The following is an 18,148-nucleotide window of genomic DNA, read 5'->3' on the forward strand; positions in this document are numbered from 1 at the left end:
AACTTTTCCGCCAAAAAAATCTTCCATTTTCCCCACCGCCAAATGAGTAATTCTTCATTTTTTTTTCTCCCAACAGTCATGAGGCTAGGGTTAACATTCTTCGGCGGATTATTTCAAACGATTCTGTTTATTTTCTTAATGTTTAATGCATTTAAAATTAAACATTGTTAATCAATCGATCTTTCAGATTCATTCTGAAGTACTTTTGAATTAAAATAAAATAGAATAAAGGAAATTAAAAATTTCTAATCCGCATAGCGTTACTCCAACTGGCGTAGAAAAAATCACGTATTTGCGTTACGTAACTGACGTTAAAAATTCACGCATGCGCATTGTGTTCTGAATTCCGCATTGTGTTGATAATTATTATCAATGGATGCGGACTGGATTTAAATTATTTTTTAGGTTCGTTGTATGCTTTTGTAATTAAAATGTATTTATGTTAGTTATATATATTTTTGTATATGCTTATAGTTATAAGTATATCGTTTTTTAAGTAGTTTTTTTTAAAACCTGTTTTCAACCGTTTATTTCAAACGATTCGTTTTATTTTCTTAGTGTTCTCATTAGTGTTAGCCAAATGAGTAAGGCTTCAGTATTTTTTTTCTCCCAACAGTAATGAGGCTAGGGTTAACATTTTCCGGCGGATTATTTCAAACGATTCTGTTTATTTTCTTAATGTTTTATGCATTTAAAATTAACCATTGTTAATTAATCCATGTTTCAGATTCATTCTGAAGTACTTTTGAATTAAAATAACACAGAATAAAGGAAGTTAAAAATGTATAATCTGAATGGCGTTACCCCAACTGGCGTAGAAAAATTCACGCATTTGCGTTACCGTAACTGGCGAAGAAAATTCATGCATGCGCATTGTGTTCTGATTGTTGGTATGACAACCATATCAACGGATGATTTAAATTATTTTTAGGTTAGTTGCATGCTTTTGTAATTAAATTGTATTTATGTTAGTTATATATTTTTTTGTATATGCTTATAGTTTTAAGTACATCGTTTTTTAAGTAGTTTTTTTAAACCTGTGTTCGATCGATTATTTTAAACGATTCGTTTCATTTTCTTAGTGTTTGATGCATTTAAAATTAAACATTGTTAATGAATCGATCTGCTCATAATGAATCTAAGAAAATTTTGTTGACAAATTCTTGAGATATTACATAAATTAAGATATTCTTTAGTACCCATAAAGTGCCCCCCCCCCGCCAATGACTCTGTTATCAATAATCATATTATAAAAAAATGCTCTGTTTCAGTAAAAAATATTATATTAATTGCAGATTCATTCTTTCCACTTTAATTAGAGAGATACATATTACGTTATGACTGAAGGCCTTTATAATATTATGAATGAATTAAATGACAATCAAAATGTGAAGTTTTAAAATATTTTAATGAAGAAGCTATTAAAGTAGGAATTGCATAAAATATTTAATTATTAAAATTTTAACGAACATTAAGATTGGCGAACCGACTGGTCGCCAAAGGCGGCTAGTAAGAAATAAAAGCAACCGGAGAAGACCACACGCTGGCGAAACAAAAATAAAAGTATAGAGAGTGGGAGAAAAAGTATGGAAAGAAAATGAGAGAAACAAAACTTTTGAGCTTTAACGATACAGAAGCCGCTAATGTGCACATTACCTAGTTAAAATACGGATAATTCCGCACTTTATCAAAGCAAATCAAGTAATCTTCACATTAACGGCTTTCGAGCTTTAATAATAACATATATACGAGGGCTGTCTAAAAAGTATCCGATCTTTGACCAGGAAAAATATATTATGTGATGAAATTTTGATCCTAATCCCTTTCAAAGTAGGCTCTCTCACACTTAGCTCGCCGACCCTTAAACTACTGAAAACATTCCTGGAAGGCTTCTTTTGTAATGTCCATCGTTGCCGCGTTCTGCATTATCTCTTCTCTACTCTCAAAATGGAATCTTTCAACGAAACTTTTAATTTCGGAAACAACAAGAAGTCGAAAGGAGCCATATCTGGAGAGTAAGGAGGTTGGGAGACTACTGGAATTCCGTAGTTCGCCAATAAAGTCTACATCAGGTGTGAGCCAGAATATTGTCATTATGCAACTGCCAGTTTTACGTCCTCCAGAGGTCTGATCTTTTGTGCCGAGCTGCATCTCTGAGTTGGCGTAGAACTGCTACATATTCATGACGCATTCGTGATCCTCTACACCGATGTGCGGCTATTTTTGAATCGATTAAACCACTCCTTCACTTGTGTTACTCGAATAACATCGGCTCCAAACATTTGCTGAATCTTACGAATTGTTTCGCTTTGAGAATCATCAAGCTTTTGACAAAATTTGATGCAGTATCTTTGTTCAACTCGTTCAATCAGCTTAAGAGAAATCAAAAATTCGATAAACACTTATAACATAACTTTACTCAGCGGCAAGCAAGCAGCGACTGACACACTCGAATACGGAGAAAAATTCAAACATGAGCATTAAATTGTCTTCTTCCACTGTCCAAAAAGGCGCCACTCTAGCATTATCACCGTACGTAGGAAAATTCCAAGTCGGATATTTTAGACAGCCCTCGTGAATATACCAGATCAAAAAAGTAACAACGCAGTTGCAGGCTTTTTGCAATAATTGATGAGTATTAAAGGAGAAATAATTAAATATACTCACTAAATCTCTATCTTCCCTTCTGATATCATACGGAGGAAGACCAGTCAATATTTCTAGTAAAACCACTCCAAAACTAAATGTGTCTAATTTAACTGAAACATCGCCATAACGTGCTTCTCTGGCCATATATACTTCTGTTCCACAACAATGTTTGGTAATGGCCATAGTTGAAGCTGAACCGCTACCTCCTATTCGAACAAGGCCAAAATCTCCTATCTTAGGAATAAAATTCTCGTCCAATAGAATATTGGCACTACAATAGACAATAAATAAATAGATCAGAAAAATCAAAACATCAAAATATTTCAAAACAATATTTACATAAAAATATTACATTTCGGAAACAACTAAAATGAAATCAAAAATTGTGATTTGGGGGATTTTCATGATCATTTAACAACCCCACTTAAAAAGCCTGTACAATGCTCACAAAGAAAATAAATAATTTAAGATAAACTAGATAAAATGTTGGTACCAAACATTTAAATATAATCGGAGTTAAATTTCTAAAACATACGGAAAAGCATATAAAAAAAGTAGAGTTTACTGATAGAATTGTTGAAAATTCAAAAAAGTCAAAAAAAAATTAATTTCTCAGAAATCTATGCAAGGATATAAAAAATATATAATTAAATATAATTTTACAAAAGTAAAACCTAATTAAAAGCACACTATAATTTTTCGTTCTCATAGTTTCAATTCATTTTTTTTTCTGTAAATGATTTTTATTAGTATCTATGTCAGATAAAATTTAATATGTTTATAAGCTTTTATTTTGCTATAAAAATCATTATTAAAATGCAAGCGAATCATTTACAAAAATATTTAAAACAGGATATTTAGAACCGCCCATATTCAATAGGCTATAATTTAATAAAGAATTCAACCAATATAATGCCATTTATAATACAAAAATATTTTAGAAATAATGATGTGTAGTGGTCCTGAAAACCAAATGAACCTGTTCAATTTTCAATACACATAATAGATACAACATAACTCATACTAGTTTTAAAAATACTATTATATTGTTACGAATCTGTAATTTTACTTTCCATCATATTAAAGATCGTTTTACGATCAGCTCTATTGGATGCTGATCGGATGCTGGATCAATGAGACCCGGACTTGGCGACAAAATAGATGATACTAGAATGTTCTGGAATTTTGGCGATAGGACCAACAGCAGCTGAGTTATCCTTGATTGTCCGAGAACCTTCCCTTCCCTGCTCTGGAAATAAAACAGGTCAACAATCCAAGCCAAAGACAGTCGTGTGTTTGGTCTAGATTCTTACAACGAGTTGGATCAGTCCAGCGAAGCACAAGCGTTGAGTGCAGCTCAAGCGATTGATGAATTGAGTTGCCGAATCTTGGAGTTTATTATAGAAACAGTTTCGAGTCGTGTGTGGCCAATCGTAAGGTAGTGAGCTGGCAGTCGAATACAATTAAAGCGAGGAGACAGTGGAAAATAGCAAGCGTTTGGAGAGACCATAGAGAATAGCTCCTTCTGCTGAGTTCTGTCTGGCCGCTTTGTGTGCTGTGGTTGTTGTTTTCTACCAATTCCTACTTGTGGGCTGCTGTGTGTTGCTTGTGTGCCTCTCAGCTGTGTTTTGTCGTGTGTATTCGTGCCTTTGTGTAAATAAATGTCATCATTTGTTATTGAGGCCTGCTTATTGTTTTACACCATATACCCACTACACATGCGAACCTATCGCCGATTTTAGCGGAATTTTATTTGTCCATAACAATATGTTTGTGCTTGTAAATCACTAATCAATCATAAAAAAAGTTTGCTTTGTAATATCACTTCTCAGCACACAAATGCTCTTGTTTTATATCAGCTCTACAAAATCGTTTACATCACAATGATGATCGGCTGGAAAGCAGAAATACTGAAAAGAACAGTGCTTGAATAATAAGAAACCACATGTGTTTTGTAGCCTTTCTTTAAATTCATATCTTTCTGGCTTAATCAAGCAATAAGGAAGGTCTGTCTATAATGACGGAGTAAGCCAAATCTCATTTCATAATTTTTGAAAGAAACTGGAGAATGCAAGTAGATTAAATGGTTTGCTCACTAAAGCACTACTTCATTTGTTTCAATTGACTGCAAGCCACCATTTAGAAGTTAACTTACTATTTTAAATGTGAGTAATTAAATAATTATGATAGACCTCGGAAGCTATGAACTAGCAAGCAGTATTTAACAAGTATTATTTTTATTTAATAGTGTAGGGAAGGCAAGGCTAGTTATTACAATTTATGGAGAAATATTTAAATTTTAAATGATTCGCAATTCCATGATTATAATACTTTTTAAAATAAATATTCATTCCTTATATGCCTGAAAAAAGAATTCAACAATTTTACTGATTTTACCACCAGAAAGATTTTTAAAAAAACTAATCAGCTATTATATATTACTCCATATATTGAGCAAGTTGTAGCAATAAAAACAAAAATACTTAAGGCTATTTTTCCTTTGTCATTCTTCTATTAATTAAAATACATAAGGCATTTGATAATTACTATCATTTAGCATAATGATAATAAATGATATCAAGTGGTTTAAAGCAAAATAAAGATAAAATTATTCAACCAATTAGGTGCTTCTATTAGGTGCTTGCATGCATTTTAATCAGTGACATCTATTAGTAAACATGTGAAGTATCTATATAAACGACAATGGTTTTGGGTTATACCAACTTCCTATTACTTTATTGTTATCATTTTGAAAGTTTCCCATTTATTATTATTGAGTTATTCAGCATATAAAGACCCCAATCATAAAACACTCCAAATTGCATTTTCGACAGTCATTGCTTTTTTTTTTTTTTTTGATTTGAAGAAATCTGCTGCCAAAGCCCATCAGACATTTTTAGAAACTTATGGTGATGCTACTCCGTAATATCCCAATTGTAGGTTTTGGTTTCAACAATTTAATTGTGGTGATTTCGATGTTAATGACAAAGAACGTCCTGGAGGACTAAAAAAAGAATACTAAGATAATCAATTACAAGACTTATTGGAAGAAAATGGGAAAAAATTGCAGAAAATGATGGAAAATATTTTGATTGATATATATTGTACCAATTTTTCTCAATAAATGCGTTTTTAAAGTGAAAAAAATTATCAAAATACATGCAAACACCTAATACATAGAAGTCTTCAGCCTGCATCAGAATTGAAATGAATATAGGAAAATAGTAAAACTGTTTCCTATTGCACACATTTTATATTCAAATTAAGAAATGAAGCCATTTTTCTTCATCAGAATTGAGTGACTTATTTGTATTGGATCCCAGGCAAGAATGTTCATAATTTGAAATTCGATTTTGTCGCAGAACCATAATGCAGTCGGATTTAATGCAGTCTAAAATCCTCGGGCTTGAGCATTTTTTTCCCTGATTTGCACAGAAAGGAAAGAAGGGGTCACAACTAAGGCCCTATTTTAGCAGCATGTCACTATTCAAAATTATATAATCTATTTCAAAACAGCCATACTGTTTCTTCCAAAAGGCAAGCTAATGAAATATACTATAAAATAATACATTATCAGGATTGTTGTACACATACAATACAGTCCCGAGTATCCAACCTAATGTGGAAGAGGGGCAGACTGGATAACAAAAAAGCCGGATAGGACAGAGTTCTATGACCACCAATAACAGAAGATAAAGTTTTTATACACTGTTATAATATGCATTTCCTCACTTCTTATTAAGTACTAAAACTTCCATTTACCTCAAGCCATGCAGAATGTGAACACGGCCCAGTGAATTATAGAAACAGTTGCTGGTAATGTGTCTTAAAATAGAAGGCTCTGTACTGATAGTTTATATACTGCACTGAACCTCCCTTTATTTCCACCTTTCCACCCACCCCCCTTTTATTTTCTTATTCATATTTTTTTTAATCCTTTCCCTCTCTCTTATCCTTTTTTTTTTTTTTTTTGCTTTTATTTCTTATTGATTGCATAATTATTTTTGTTTCACACTGCTTCATAATCAAGTCAATGAATTATTCATTTTTTTTTAATTCAGAGCCTCCATTAGATTCTTTCAGAAGTGAATCCTTAGAGAGAAAGATCTGATCCTTGAAGATGCATAATATATAAAGCAGAAAATTTGGGCACTTGTATCAAATACAAATGGAGAGAAATCACAAATTTTTTATCACCTAAAACTTTTCCCATGATTTTGTTACAACCTGCCCTATCGCATAATTTTGGACATTTTTGTTGATTTATAAAAAAAAAAAATATTGTGATTAATAAAAACATTTAAGCAGCTTTTTAATCTAATGTAAAAACAAAATTATTTGGTAAAAACGTTTTTTTTTAAACTATAAGTTATTATAACTTAAATCAAAATTTACGAAATATTTTTTCTCCATTTATCATCTAAAATGGACCACATGTTCAAAACTTCATTTCTATTTTGACTATGTACATTGTAGTAAGATAACAGAGCATGTCGTAAGAATCTTACTTCACAAAAATTCTAAATAACAATTTTAAAAAACAAGGTATAATGTCCTTGTTGCAACTAGTTATAGTTCCCTTACATAAAATAAAGCACATCGAAAATCAATGAAGTGATTACTTTTAAATACAAAATCAATTATCATATAAGAAAAAGTATAAGAACAATAAAAGTACAATACACTCCCCAGTATATGGTTAGTGACTGTTCGGCTTCCATACTATCCGGCCTAGTTTTCTTTTATCGTAATTAAATCCGGAAAGAAAGGCATTGTGCATTGGCAACATTGCCAAGACATCGGAAACGAGCATCTGCTACGATCCTCATATGTGAATTGTGCAAAATACTAGTTATGACAAAAAAAAAAAAAAAAAAAAAAGAGCAGCGTTCTGCTTGTTGTTTCTTCAGTGTGTAATGGACCTCAATTGTTGTTGCTGTTCCTGATTATAACAGCACAGTACATACAATATTCATAAATTGTTCTTGGGGCATGCTTAAAATTTTTTGTATCACAGTGAAGATTATTGAATTTATGTTAGAATGTCAAGGATTTATATCCTTTAACTTACTTTTTTTCTAATAAATTCTGGGAAATTGCAGTGCAGTATATAAACTACCAGTAAAGAGCCTTCAATTTTAACTCGATATATTACTGATAACTGCTTCTATGATTCACCGGGCCGTGGCAGTGTTCACATTCGTGGCTTGTGATAAATGGAAGTTTTAGTATTCAAAAGAAGTGAGAAAATGCTTATTATAATAGTAAGTTTTGGTATAAAAACTATGTTTTCTGGTATTGGTGGGCAAACAAATGAATTCATAGAACAATCAGCCTTTTCAACAACCAGCCAATCAGGATTTTTTTGTTATCTGGCCTGTCCTTCCACCATATAATCCACAGTACCACAGTACAAACGGATAATCGGGAGTGTACTGTAATAAAATAACTGAAGTTGTATGAATTTAGAACAATATATAAATTTAAAAAAAGCAAAAAAATTTTCCAATTTCTGATTTAAAAATAAAATATCCATCACAACAGGTTTATACAAAAAATTATACCTTTTTACATCTCGATGAACCAGTGGTGGTTTACTGAAATTATGCAAATAATTAAGACCAACTGCAGAAAAATATGCAATATGCAGACGTGTTAGAGAAGGTAAGGGTAGCGAGCCACCCTGTAATAAAGAGAAAAAAAAATTAATTAAAAATTCAACTGATATAATTTTTGGTAATAAAAACAAATAATAAATACTTAAAAAAGTGAAAAAGCAATTCAAGCAAATAACACTTTTATTTACCTGCATACATAAAATATTGAAAATTTAAAAAAACAAAACAAGCATTTATAGAAAACGCATTGTCACACTTATTACATAACTGAAGATTAATCTACTGAATCAAAATAAAATTTAACATAAATCAGGAATAAGAAATACAAGAGATTCACAAATTCAAGAAATTACGATGTAAGAAAAAAGATAGTAATGATTTGTACTGAAAAAAAAAAGATTAAAAAAAAACAGTTATAAGTATTTTAAGTTTAGTCAAGTTATTGAATTAAATGATGATAAAACTACAAAGCAGTATATATAATTTTAACTTCTAATCTCTTTTTTCAAATTCAATAGAAAAGTTTACTAGGTATATTAGGGCACAAAATTTAGAAAATTAGTTATATATGCCAAACATGCGTATACTTTTTATCATATTTTCAACTAAAAATAAAGGCGTGTGTGTGTGCACGCATGTCTACCTGTTTGACTATCATCTACAAATTCGGTATATATATATGTTTGGTAGTCGAAAAATATACCACAAAGCAGTTTATTTTAATTTTAATTAACAAAAAATTAAGCTGAATTTTGCCATTCTACCATGATGACTATTGACAATATTATAGCACATAAATAAATTTTGCACTTTTTCAAAATTTAAAAAGTCAAAAATCTTTTTAATAACAGCAATTTTGTAGTCATGTGGATTTTTCCCACATGTTAACAATTTTTTATTTTTATTTTTTTTGCTTGATTTGCAACAATAGATTACATTAGTGCCTTGACATTTAAGAAACGTTTTCATTGTTCCATCAATTTGAGGGATTTTCTCCCAGTGTTGAAAACTGAGAAAGCAGAATTGTGCTTAATATCCGTATAGTTTACAAGACAAGATCAGAAAGGGAAAACAATTCCAGAAAAGTACAAACTATATGAACCAGACATTTATACTTTTAATAGTGCTATGATGTTATGGGGCCTTTCTAATACAAAGGTCCATATACACAATAAACAAAACCTAAAACAATTAAAATAACATGGCTTTCTTGTCAGAAAATTTTGCAGAATCATGAAGATGAAATTCAACCCAAATGATTTATCTGAAATCAAATACATACAATATTCCAGCAAACTTGTTGGTTGGTTGAGATGACTAGTATTCAGTAATATAATCTTAAATCAAAATTGACGTTAAAAGTATTCACCTAATAGCATTACTAGAGAAATTTGTGTAGAGTTTTAAAAAAATAAAATAAAATCCTATAGATTAAAAAAAACTGAAAACACAAACAAGAGAGTTTTGAATGTCTGACAATTATCATTGTTGTCTAGAACATTGGCAGTAAAGCATGGATATACAATCAAAATATTTTTAAAAAATGTTATGTTAAATTACAAATACAGGCAATTGCATCAGTTCTCAAAATAGCATAGCATTGTGTAGAGTTCAGTGCGATGGATTAAAACTATGTCATTTCTTTTTTCATTTATTAAAAACAAGGATGTTTTTGTGTCATGAATTTAGAAGCAAACAATTTATTTTGAATATGAAGATTCTATTCAATTTCTTAATTTAAGAAATGACTAGTTTTGATATATTATTAAAAATTTGATAAAGGTAATAATTTCATTGAAAAAAATGATAAAAATAATATTCAATTGGAGGCTTCGTTATCCATAATGGTATCTAAAATGATACCTTATCCATAATGGTATCTAAGATGATACCATTATGGACTAGACCCTTGCACTCATAGTCCATACTGGTATCATTTTAGAGCAATTTTTTAAAATTGCTCTAAAATGTAAAATATTTAGCTAATTTTTTCCTCTACACACTAATAATTAAAAAAAATATCAAAGAAAAAAATTAGTCATTATATTATAAAACAACTCTCATCTGTCTAATAATCTGTATTTACAAAAAGTGTTTATAAATTTTTAATAAACAGATTTTAAATTACATAAATCAGCATATATATTATGCCCAAGTGTTTTTAATGTCCAAAACTTGTATAAAATAATTTCCCTTGTCAATTTTTATATTTCACTAAACAAAAGTAAAAAATAAAGCACTCTTGTTTTCATTGCAAGAAGCTTATAGAATTTCATATATCAAAAGTATTTTTTTAAATATATGCATTATCTTAATGATTGAAAATTGATAATTATTCTGATGAAATAATTTAATATACATTATATTAATTTATAAAAATTAATTATTTAATTTTTAATCAGATAGTAAAATTGAATGATCACTTCCCAAGTTGATAACAACAACAAAAAATACAGAAATTACTTACAGAACATGCTAATCTATCTTCCAATGATCCATTGGGCATATATTCATAAACTGAACAGCAGTTAGACCCATCAACTGAAAATCCTAAAAGACGTAATAAGTTCTCATGCTTGCACCTAAAAAAAATATAAGATTTGTGAGAATTCCTGCAAATATTAAAATAATATTTATTTAAATAAAAAATAAATCTTCAACTTCATTAAAAAAAATCTAATTAGTACTGAATGAAAACAAACATTTCTTTCATTTTAAATAACTAGCTGAAATAAAAAAGCATTTCTTTCTACTCTTCAAATCTACAATTAGAATCTTTTACAGTATTACAAAAAATCTTTAAATTGGTGGGAGTTATCTCTCCTAAGCTGTCTTGTATATTTTCCAATAAAAGTATTAACCTCCACCAGCACAAAATTATAGACATTGGGCAAGGCCATGAATGCTGATTGCTCAGATTTTTATTTTCATGTATATGAGAATTGTGAGCCTTGTAGCATTGTTATGAAAATTGACAGTTTTGTATTAATTGCATGGCATTGGTGAACAATAATTAAGAAAGATTGATATTCATTATGAATCTAGCAATTTTATTAAAGCTAACATGCTATCTTTAGCAATTAATTGCTGACATAAGTATAAAAAAAATCGAATATGTATTTTTAAGGATTTTTCAGGCTAATTGAAAATAAAATTTGACATAGAATACAAATGCACATATTTAACTTTATTTATTTAAATCCTTGTATGTTCGAGTGATTGTATTTGCATACATGAAAAGTTAAAGATAATCACTTCTTTAACATATAAGATTCCAAATTTGATATGGAACTACGCTTTAGATGATAATCTGTTAGGCAGATTTAATATATCTAGTTTTTACATTTTAGATATTTTTACTAGTACTCAGACATCCAGACAGACAGACTTTCTCTGAATGTATTTTGATCCAAAATTAATAGAAATCGATACATTTGATGTAAAGTCTATATATCATATTTTATCTTCTAGCTCAAAATGTTTTTTAAGGTTATCAAGTTCAGAGACTGAATTACAAAAATGTACTCAAGAAGTTCCAAAATGTGGAGATTCTGCAAAATTTTGAGTTCGAATTTTTTGATAATTATAATGTTTTCTCTTGGTATTTTTTGTACACAAGAAAGAAAAACAAATATTAACAAGAAATCTAATTAAAAATACAACCATTTATAATATTTTAACTATCAAAAAGGCACAACTTTATTCTATATTATTAATTTCTTTTCAAAACAATTTGAAAGTAACAAGTGAAGTAGCAAGAAAAACATAAAATAAGCTTTTTGCAATCATGCAATTAATTATAAGCTTAAAGGCTTATTAATACTGACATAAAATAAATATTAATGTTTTTTTAATTTGTCTATTATAGTGACAGCATTTAAAACAATCATGTGACAAAATTATTCAAAGCAATTTAGAATAATCTTTTGTACTAGTTGATCTATCAATAAATAAACGACTGAGATTAAACAATTTTGCACTTTTCTCAGTGTTTCAAATTAGTTCCACATATTAATACTATCTAAGATAGCTGCTCACAAGTATCCGCATTAAAAAGAAAGATAAATGTTTATTCAAATTTCTTCATTTCAAAACTTTGATAAAAATTTTAATTATTCAAAATTGACAAAATTTAATTATAAACTACAATTTAGCTTTCAGAATTGGGTTGAATTTTTTTTCATAGTCTAATTGCTATGAAAAAACAGAAACTTTCAAAACATTCTTAATTTATATTGTGCACATATAAGCACATATGAAGCTTCTATAGCAAATCAAAGGTATTCTATATAAGATAAATGGAGATTCTAGAGCATTTCAGCTGTTGATAACATCCTATATATCCTATTAAAGTTGATTTTTGACAAGTGTTTGACAAAGATCTCTTTTAAATGTATCCAGCTGAAGCTTCATTATTTTACAATTTATATTATCATAAATATTAGATTCATAAATTAATTCATAATTAATATCATTAATATTAATTATTCATAAATATGAATAAATTCAATTACTGGTTCCCTTTTTAATCTTAATGAAGATATTATCCATATTAAGCTCCGTTTAAATATGCATCCTTAACACCAGCTTCAAAAAAAAAAAAAAAAAAAAATTGCCAGCATGAGCAAGATGATTACAAACAGCAAGGTGGCAAATACAAAAGAGAAAGAAAAATCCTTTGTCAATTTTAAATATATATTTTCACAAATAGCCCACAATCAGCTGGAAAATCAGAAATACTGAGATGAAGAGTGATTCAATAGAAAAGATATCTTTTGTGCCAGCACTTCAACATGAAAGCTATTCTTCTGTGTAACTTTTGCACTATTTGTTTATAATCCATGCACATAACTAAAATTTTTAGCATTTAAAATTGCTTAAAAAAAGTAAATATTCTTCAAGAATAAGAACTATACATATAGAGTCATGTAAAATGTTTTGTCAAAGTAATCAAGCAATCAAGGTCAAGGTGTGTGGCTGGGCATATGATTAAAGGAAGTATTCTAGTCAAAGAAAGGGTGAAATTAAAATGAAGCAGAACAACTCTTTTGATATAGAAAACATGTATTTAGTGTATGGTTTAATTAACAGGAATAGGCAAGAAGAGGCAATTTGTGTTGCAAGAAATTTCCAAACAGGCCCACTACAAGCATTTTCATATTCACAACAAAGCTGGAACTTTGCAGTCTGTTTATTTCAAGGCGAGAAATTTTGAAACCAATATTTAAATTGCCCATTCTGAGAATAGAGAATAATGAAAACAATTTTTCTTTGATAAAAAAAAAAAAGTCATGCAAAAACGTTCTACCCTTACATTTATATGTATCAAATAAGAAAGAGGGTGGGATTAACAAATATAACAGCAAAATGATATTTTCTGGCTCAACTATAACAATCTGAACATTTTCATATATAAAACAGAAGCTATTTCCAATTTATAAATACAATGACTAAATTGTCAATAATGAAACCAAGAAATTTCAATAATTATTTATTATAAATCTGAATTACCTAGATAAAATGCTCAATTCAGTAAAAAACTGCTTATCAACAGGTTCTTTTAGCAATTTTACAGCAACAGAAATATCTGCTCGAAAAACCGATCCAAAACCACCTTCACCTATTTTATAACCACCTTCTTCTACCCATAAGTCACAAAAATTTCCAGTTTTCTCGGCAAGATCCAAATACTGAAACTTTTTCAGTTCACTCAAATCAATTCCTTGCAAATGCTCATTAATTGAGTCAGCAATTCCATTGTTCTGAGGGAGGGAGTGTGATTTAGTTCCAGTTGATCTTGATTCCAAAACTGAAGTTCTAACAAAAAAAACAAAAAATTAGCACAGATCAATAAAAATTAATACTTTAACATTTAAAATATTCTTATCTGATTTATGTTTTTATGAATCTTAATCACAAAATGAAATTCATAAAAATGTCAATAGCTAAATAAGAAAAATATTTAATTATACTGATGATATTATTCCTTTGAACCTGACAATTTTAAAAATTGTGTAATGCATGACCAATGCCTGCACAAAATTACTGCGATGCATCTCGCTTACATACATTTTGTAGATTTGTACATATGCTTACTCATCAATAAGGTCAAAGTTCACAATTTTTTTTAATGCAATATTTATTTAAAATCCAGTAGAAGATAAAAGATTTTAATCTTTTATCTTCTACTGGATTTACTTTTATCTTCTACTGGGGTTTAAAAATAGTAGGTGGCACAATGTTGTTTCAAGCTTTTTTTTTTTTAATTATTAGACCCTAGAAGATAAAGTGTACAAATTTAAAGTAAGAAATAAGAAATCAGAGTAATTTATGATACTTTCAAGGCTTATAACAGTTTTCAGAATCTTTAGAGGTAATGCCATGTATAAGCATTTGGAGGAGGAAGCCATATAAAACACATCTGCACATAGATAATTTAATTTTTTTTTTTTTTTAATGCTTGACCAAGTTTAATAAAAGTTTAGGACTTGACTCCCTATAAATGCTGATGATTAGACTGCCCCATTATTCACTTAAAAACTCAATGCAAAGGAAAAGAGAACACTTCTCTCTTGCACTGGACTCATTTCCAGTTAGATTTTCAGTTGCTTTTCTTTCTACTGTATAATGGCAGGCAGCCATATAATGCATGTTTATTTTCAAATTTTTGATTATACCAATACACTTTGTATGAATGTGCATCCCTGAAGATAACCCTGATGTAAACACAAGTAGGAACTTAAGAAACATTTTTCTCTGATATTTTATATAGTAAATTTAGCCTAATTGTATCAGCAAATAAATTTATTTACCATAAGCATATACACAAGTTAATCTAATGAGGAATATGGTAATCTAATGAGGAATCAATTCAAACAATTGATATGCTATAAACATAATTCCCTAAAGTAATTCTACAATCTAATTTCTTGGTTAATCATGCTTGGACCAAAAAAAAAAAAAAAACCTTAGTAGAGAAGCAAGCATTTGCCAATAATATATATATATATATATATATTTTAAATATTTCTTATGTGTAGGTTTGAAGATTTAAGCCCACATCATATTTTAGAAATTATGGAAAAATAATTATACTTTTAAAGTGTTGTCACAACCTACCAAAAATTGACAAATCCACACTTTGGGAACCTCTGTTTTAAAACATCTTGTACTATTAGAATATGCCATGAAGAAATTATATATTGATGATTAATAAAATGAGAAGGAAAAAGGTTTGATAATTTCAGCCAATTTTATGGCAACTCAAATTGAGAAGATGCTTGAGATGCTACTACTAATCCTTACTCAATATTCTTTTTTTTTTTTTTTTTTTTTTTTTCCCCAACACTGCAACAAAAGACATTATGCCCAAATTTTCCCAGAATCAGACTTCTAAATCTCATCTAATGATAAAAAAAAAATAATAAAAAAAAAGATAAAATGCAATGTGAAAGATTTGTGAGACAAAGTTATTTTTAAAGTAAAACTGCTTTCTTGAATATCTTTTAATTTTTGTTACTTTCTGTATTTTTGTAATTCATTCTTCACAAACAAATTATATTTTAATTTTGTTTTGTAATAAGTTATCATAAACAAAAAAAAATTAATAAAGTTTGTTTGTTTGTTTTTTATTTTTAAAAGTTTTTCTGAATTAGTTTCATACATTTTTTTTAACTTAAAAGTACATAAGAAATTGAGTATTTCCAACAGATAGAAGAAATTTAAAAAGTTAGTAAAAAACAATCAACTTTCACCACTTTTTATGGATTTTAAGCCACGAAGAAGATATCTATCAATTTTATTATTTTTTGCTTACTATTTATTTCTCATTGATTTGGAACTTTTCAATAGTTTAATGACATGAAAAAAAGGTTTTTCTTTCTTCATTCCACTTTACACCTTTATTTACTGAATTACTTCACCATCAATTTTTCAAATTTAGTTTTGAACCTTCAGTTAAGTTTTTGTACAGAATAAACACTGGAAGAAGAAAAAACTTTTTTAATTAATTAAATTAATCATATAAGATTTTTAATGTTATTTTTTTAGATGATATCTACTTCTTTTTAGTGGAAAAACAGTCTTTGTGCTCTTTCAAATATTGTTACAAAAAATAGTCATATTGTACAAATATCAGCTGGATTTAAATGGTATTTTTAAATTCCATCTGTATATAAAAGGTTAAGGCTCATCTCCATTATCAATTCTCGTAACAAAGGCTAAATATTTCTTACAATTATTAAAATCAAAATAGTTTATTTTTTATTGGAGGGGAAAATATAGTATTCAAAAGGACATTTTTAAATATTATGAATATATTTAATTTACATAAAATGAAGATTTTACATTGAAACTTCAGTTTCTTTTTTTTTAAATCTAACTTTATAAATTTAATAGATAAGCCAATTAATATTTCTTAATTCTATTCCGTTTTATTAAGAATATGTAATAATAAAATCAAGGTAATTATTATTTTCGTTATTTTTTCCAATTCCTAGTTCATTGACAAAGAAACAAAACAAAAAACTTTTTTCTTACTTTACTGTTGTAGTAAGTGAAGAATCAAAAGCAAATCCAGTATTTACTATAGAAAATGGATCAGGCCTAGTATTTATTGTTGAAGCTATAGTAGATATAGTATCTGCTGGAACAGCTGTAAAATGTTCAGCATACATTGTTGAAGATGGAGCAAGTTGAGTATTTATTGTCATATTTGGATGAGGTCCAGTATTTACAGTTGAAAATGGAACAGGGCTAGTATACATTGTTGAAGATGGAGCAAGTTGAGTATTTACTGTCATATTTGGATGAGGTCCAGTATTTACAGTTGAAAATGGAAAAGGGCTAGTATACATTGTTGAAGCTGGAGTAAATCCAGGATTTACTGGCATACTTGAAGGATGTACAATATTTGATGACCAAAATGGAATAGATCCAGTATTTACGGGCATAACTGGAGGAGGTGCAGTAATTACTGGCATAACTGGTGGAGGTGCAGTAATTACTGGCATGACTGGTGGAGGTGCATTAATTACTGGCATGACTGGAGGAGGTGCATTAATTACTGGCATGACTGGAGGAGGTGCATTAATTACTGGCATCACTGGAGGAGGTGCATTAATTACTGGCATCACTGGAGGAGGTCCAGTAATTACTGGCATAGTTGGAGGAGGTCCTGTGTTTACAAGCATAGCTGGAGCAACTCTAGTATTTCCTGTCATACCAAAAGAGTAGATCCAGTATATACTGTCATAGCTGAAGTAAATCCAGCAGCAGCATAAGGAGTAGTACCTGCTTTAGAAAAAAAAATCAATATTAAAATAAATCAATATAAATATAAAAAAACATTCAATATTGAAGCGTGAATTCAAGCATCAATAATGTTCCAGATATATTGTTAACTGTATTATAAGTGATGGACTCAGGTGACTAAGGCATTCCTCGATCTGTGTTTGCCATTCAATATTTAACTCTAGCCTGATCATAGTCATAAGGATAAGTACATTTGAAATTCATTTAACACTGAAATCTAACAAGATGATTAATTTTAAAAAAAAAAGATTTAAAAGGATCTGTTATTAAATGTGTAATTTCTCTACTTATGCTTTAAAGGGTTGTATGAATTGCAAAGTGCCTTAAATATCAGAAAATAATTGCTTTAATATACAAACAACATCTAAATTCTAAGAAGTATATACGTACAAGAATGTGTTTTATGCACTAAAATTTATTAGAAATTTCTTTTAAATTTCTGTAATCAAGAATGTACTTTAAAATAAAAATCAATTATTTTGTGGCAATATTTGTATTCATAGTCTGACCCAACAAGAAAAATTTTTTAAGCATTAATTTTTAATCATCAATTAATTCATTATTTTTAA

The 18,148-nt window shown here is 28.9% G+C and overlaps 1 protein-coding gene across 2 annotated transcripts in view; it reads right to left on the reverse strand.

Annotated features, from left to right (window-relative positions):
• Positions 1 to 18,148, reverse strand: part of LOC129975272 (interleukin-1 receptor-associated kinase 4-like) — a 28,460-nt gene that overhangs the window by 8,670 nt on the left and 1,642 nt on the right. The window contains exons 2-6 of one of the 2 annotated variants that reach the window (XM_056088325.1): positions 16,806 to 17,561; positions 13,779 to 14,084; positions 10,735 to 10,849; positions 8,214 to 8,332; positions 2,668 to 2,920 (exon numbers count right to left, since the gene is read on the reverse strand). In XM_056088325.1, the coding sequence (XP_055944300.1) occupies positions 2,668 to 2,920; positions 8,214 to 8,332; positions 10,735 to 10,849; positions 13,779 to 14,084; positions 16,806 to 17,488 (1,476 nt within the window). In that variant the 5' untranslated portion in view covers positions 17,489 to 17,561. The remainder of the gene's footprint in view (positions 1 to 2,667; positions 2,921 to 8,213; positions 8,333 to 10,734; positions 10,850 to 13,778; positions 14,085 to 16,805; positions 17,562 to 18,148) is intronic. The other variant, XM_056088326.1, reaches the window with a different exon arrangement.

Source organism: Argiope bruennichi, chromosome 7 (assembly GCF_947563725.1).
Source record: "Argiope bruennichi chromosome 7, qqArgBrue1.1, whole genome shotgun sequence".
NCBI lineage: Eukaryota > Metazoa > Arthropoda > Arachnida > Araneae > Araneidae > Argiope > Argiope bruennichi.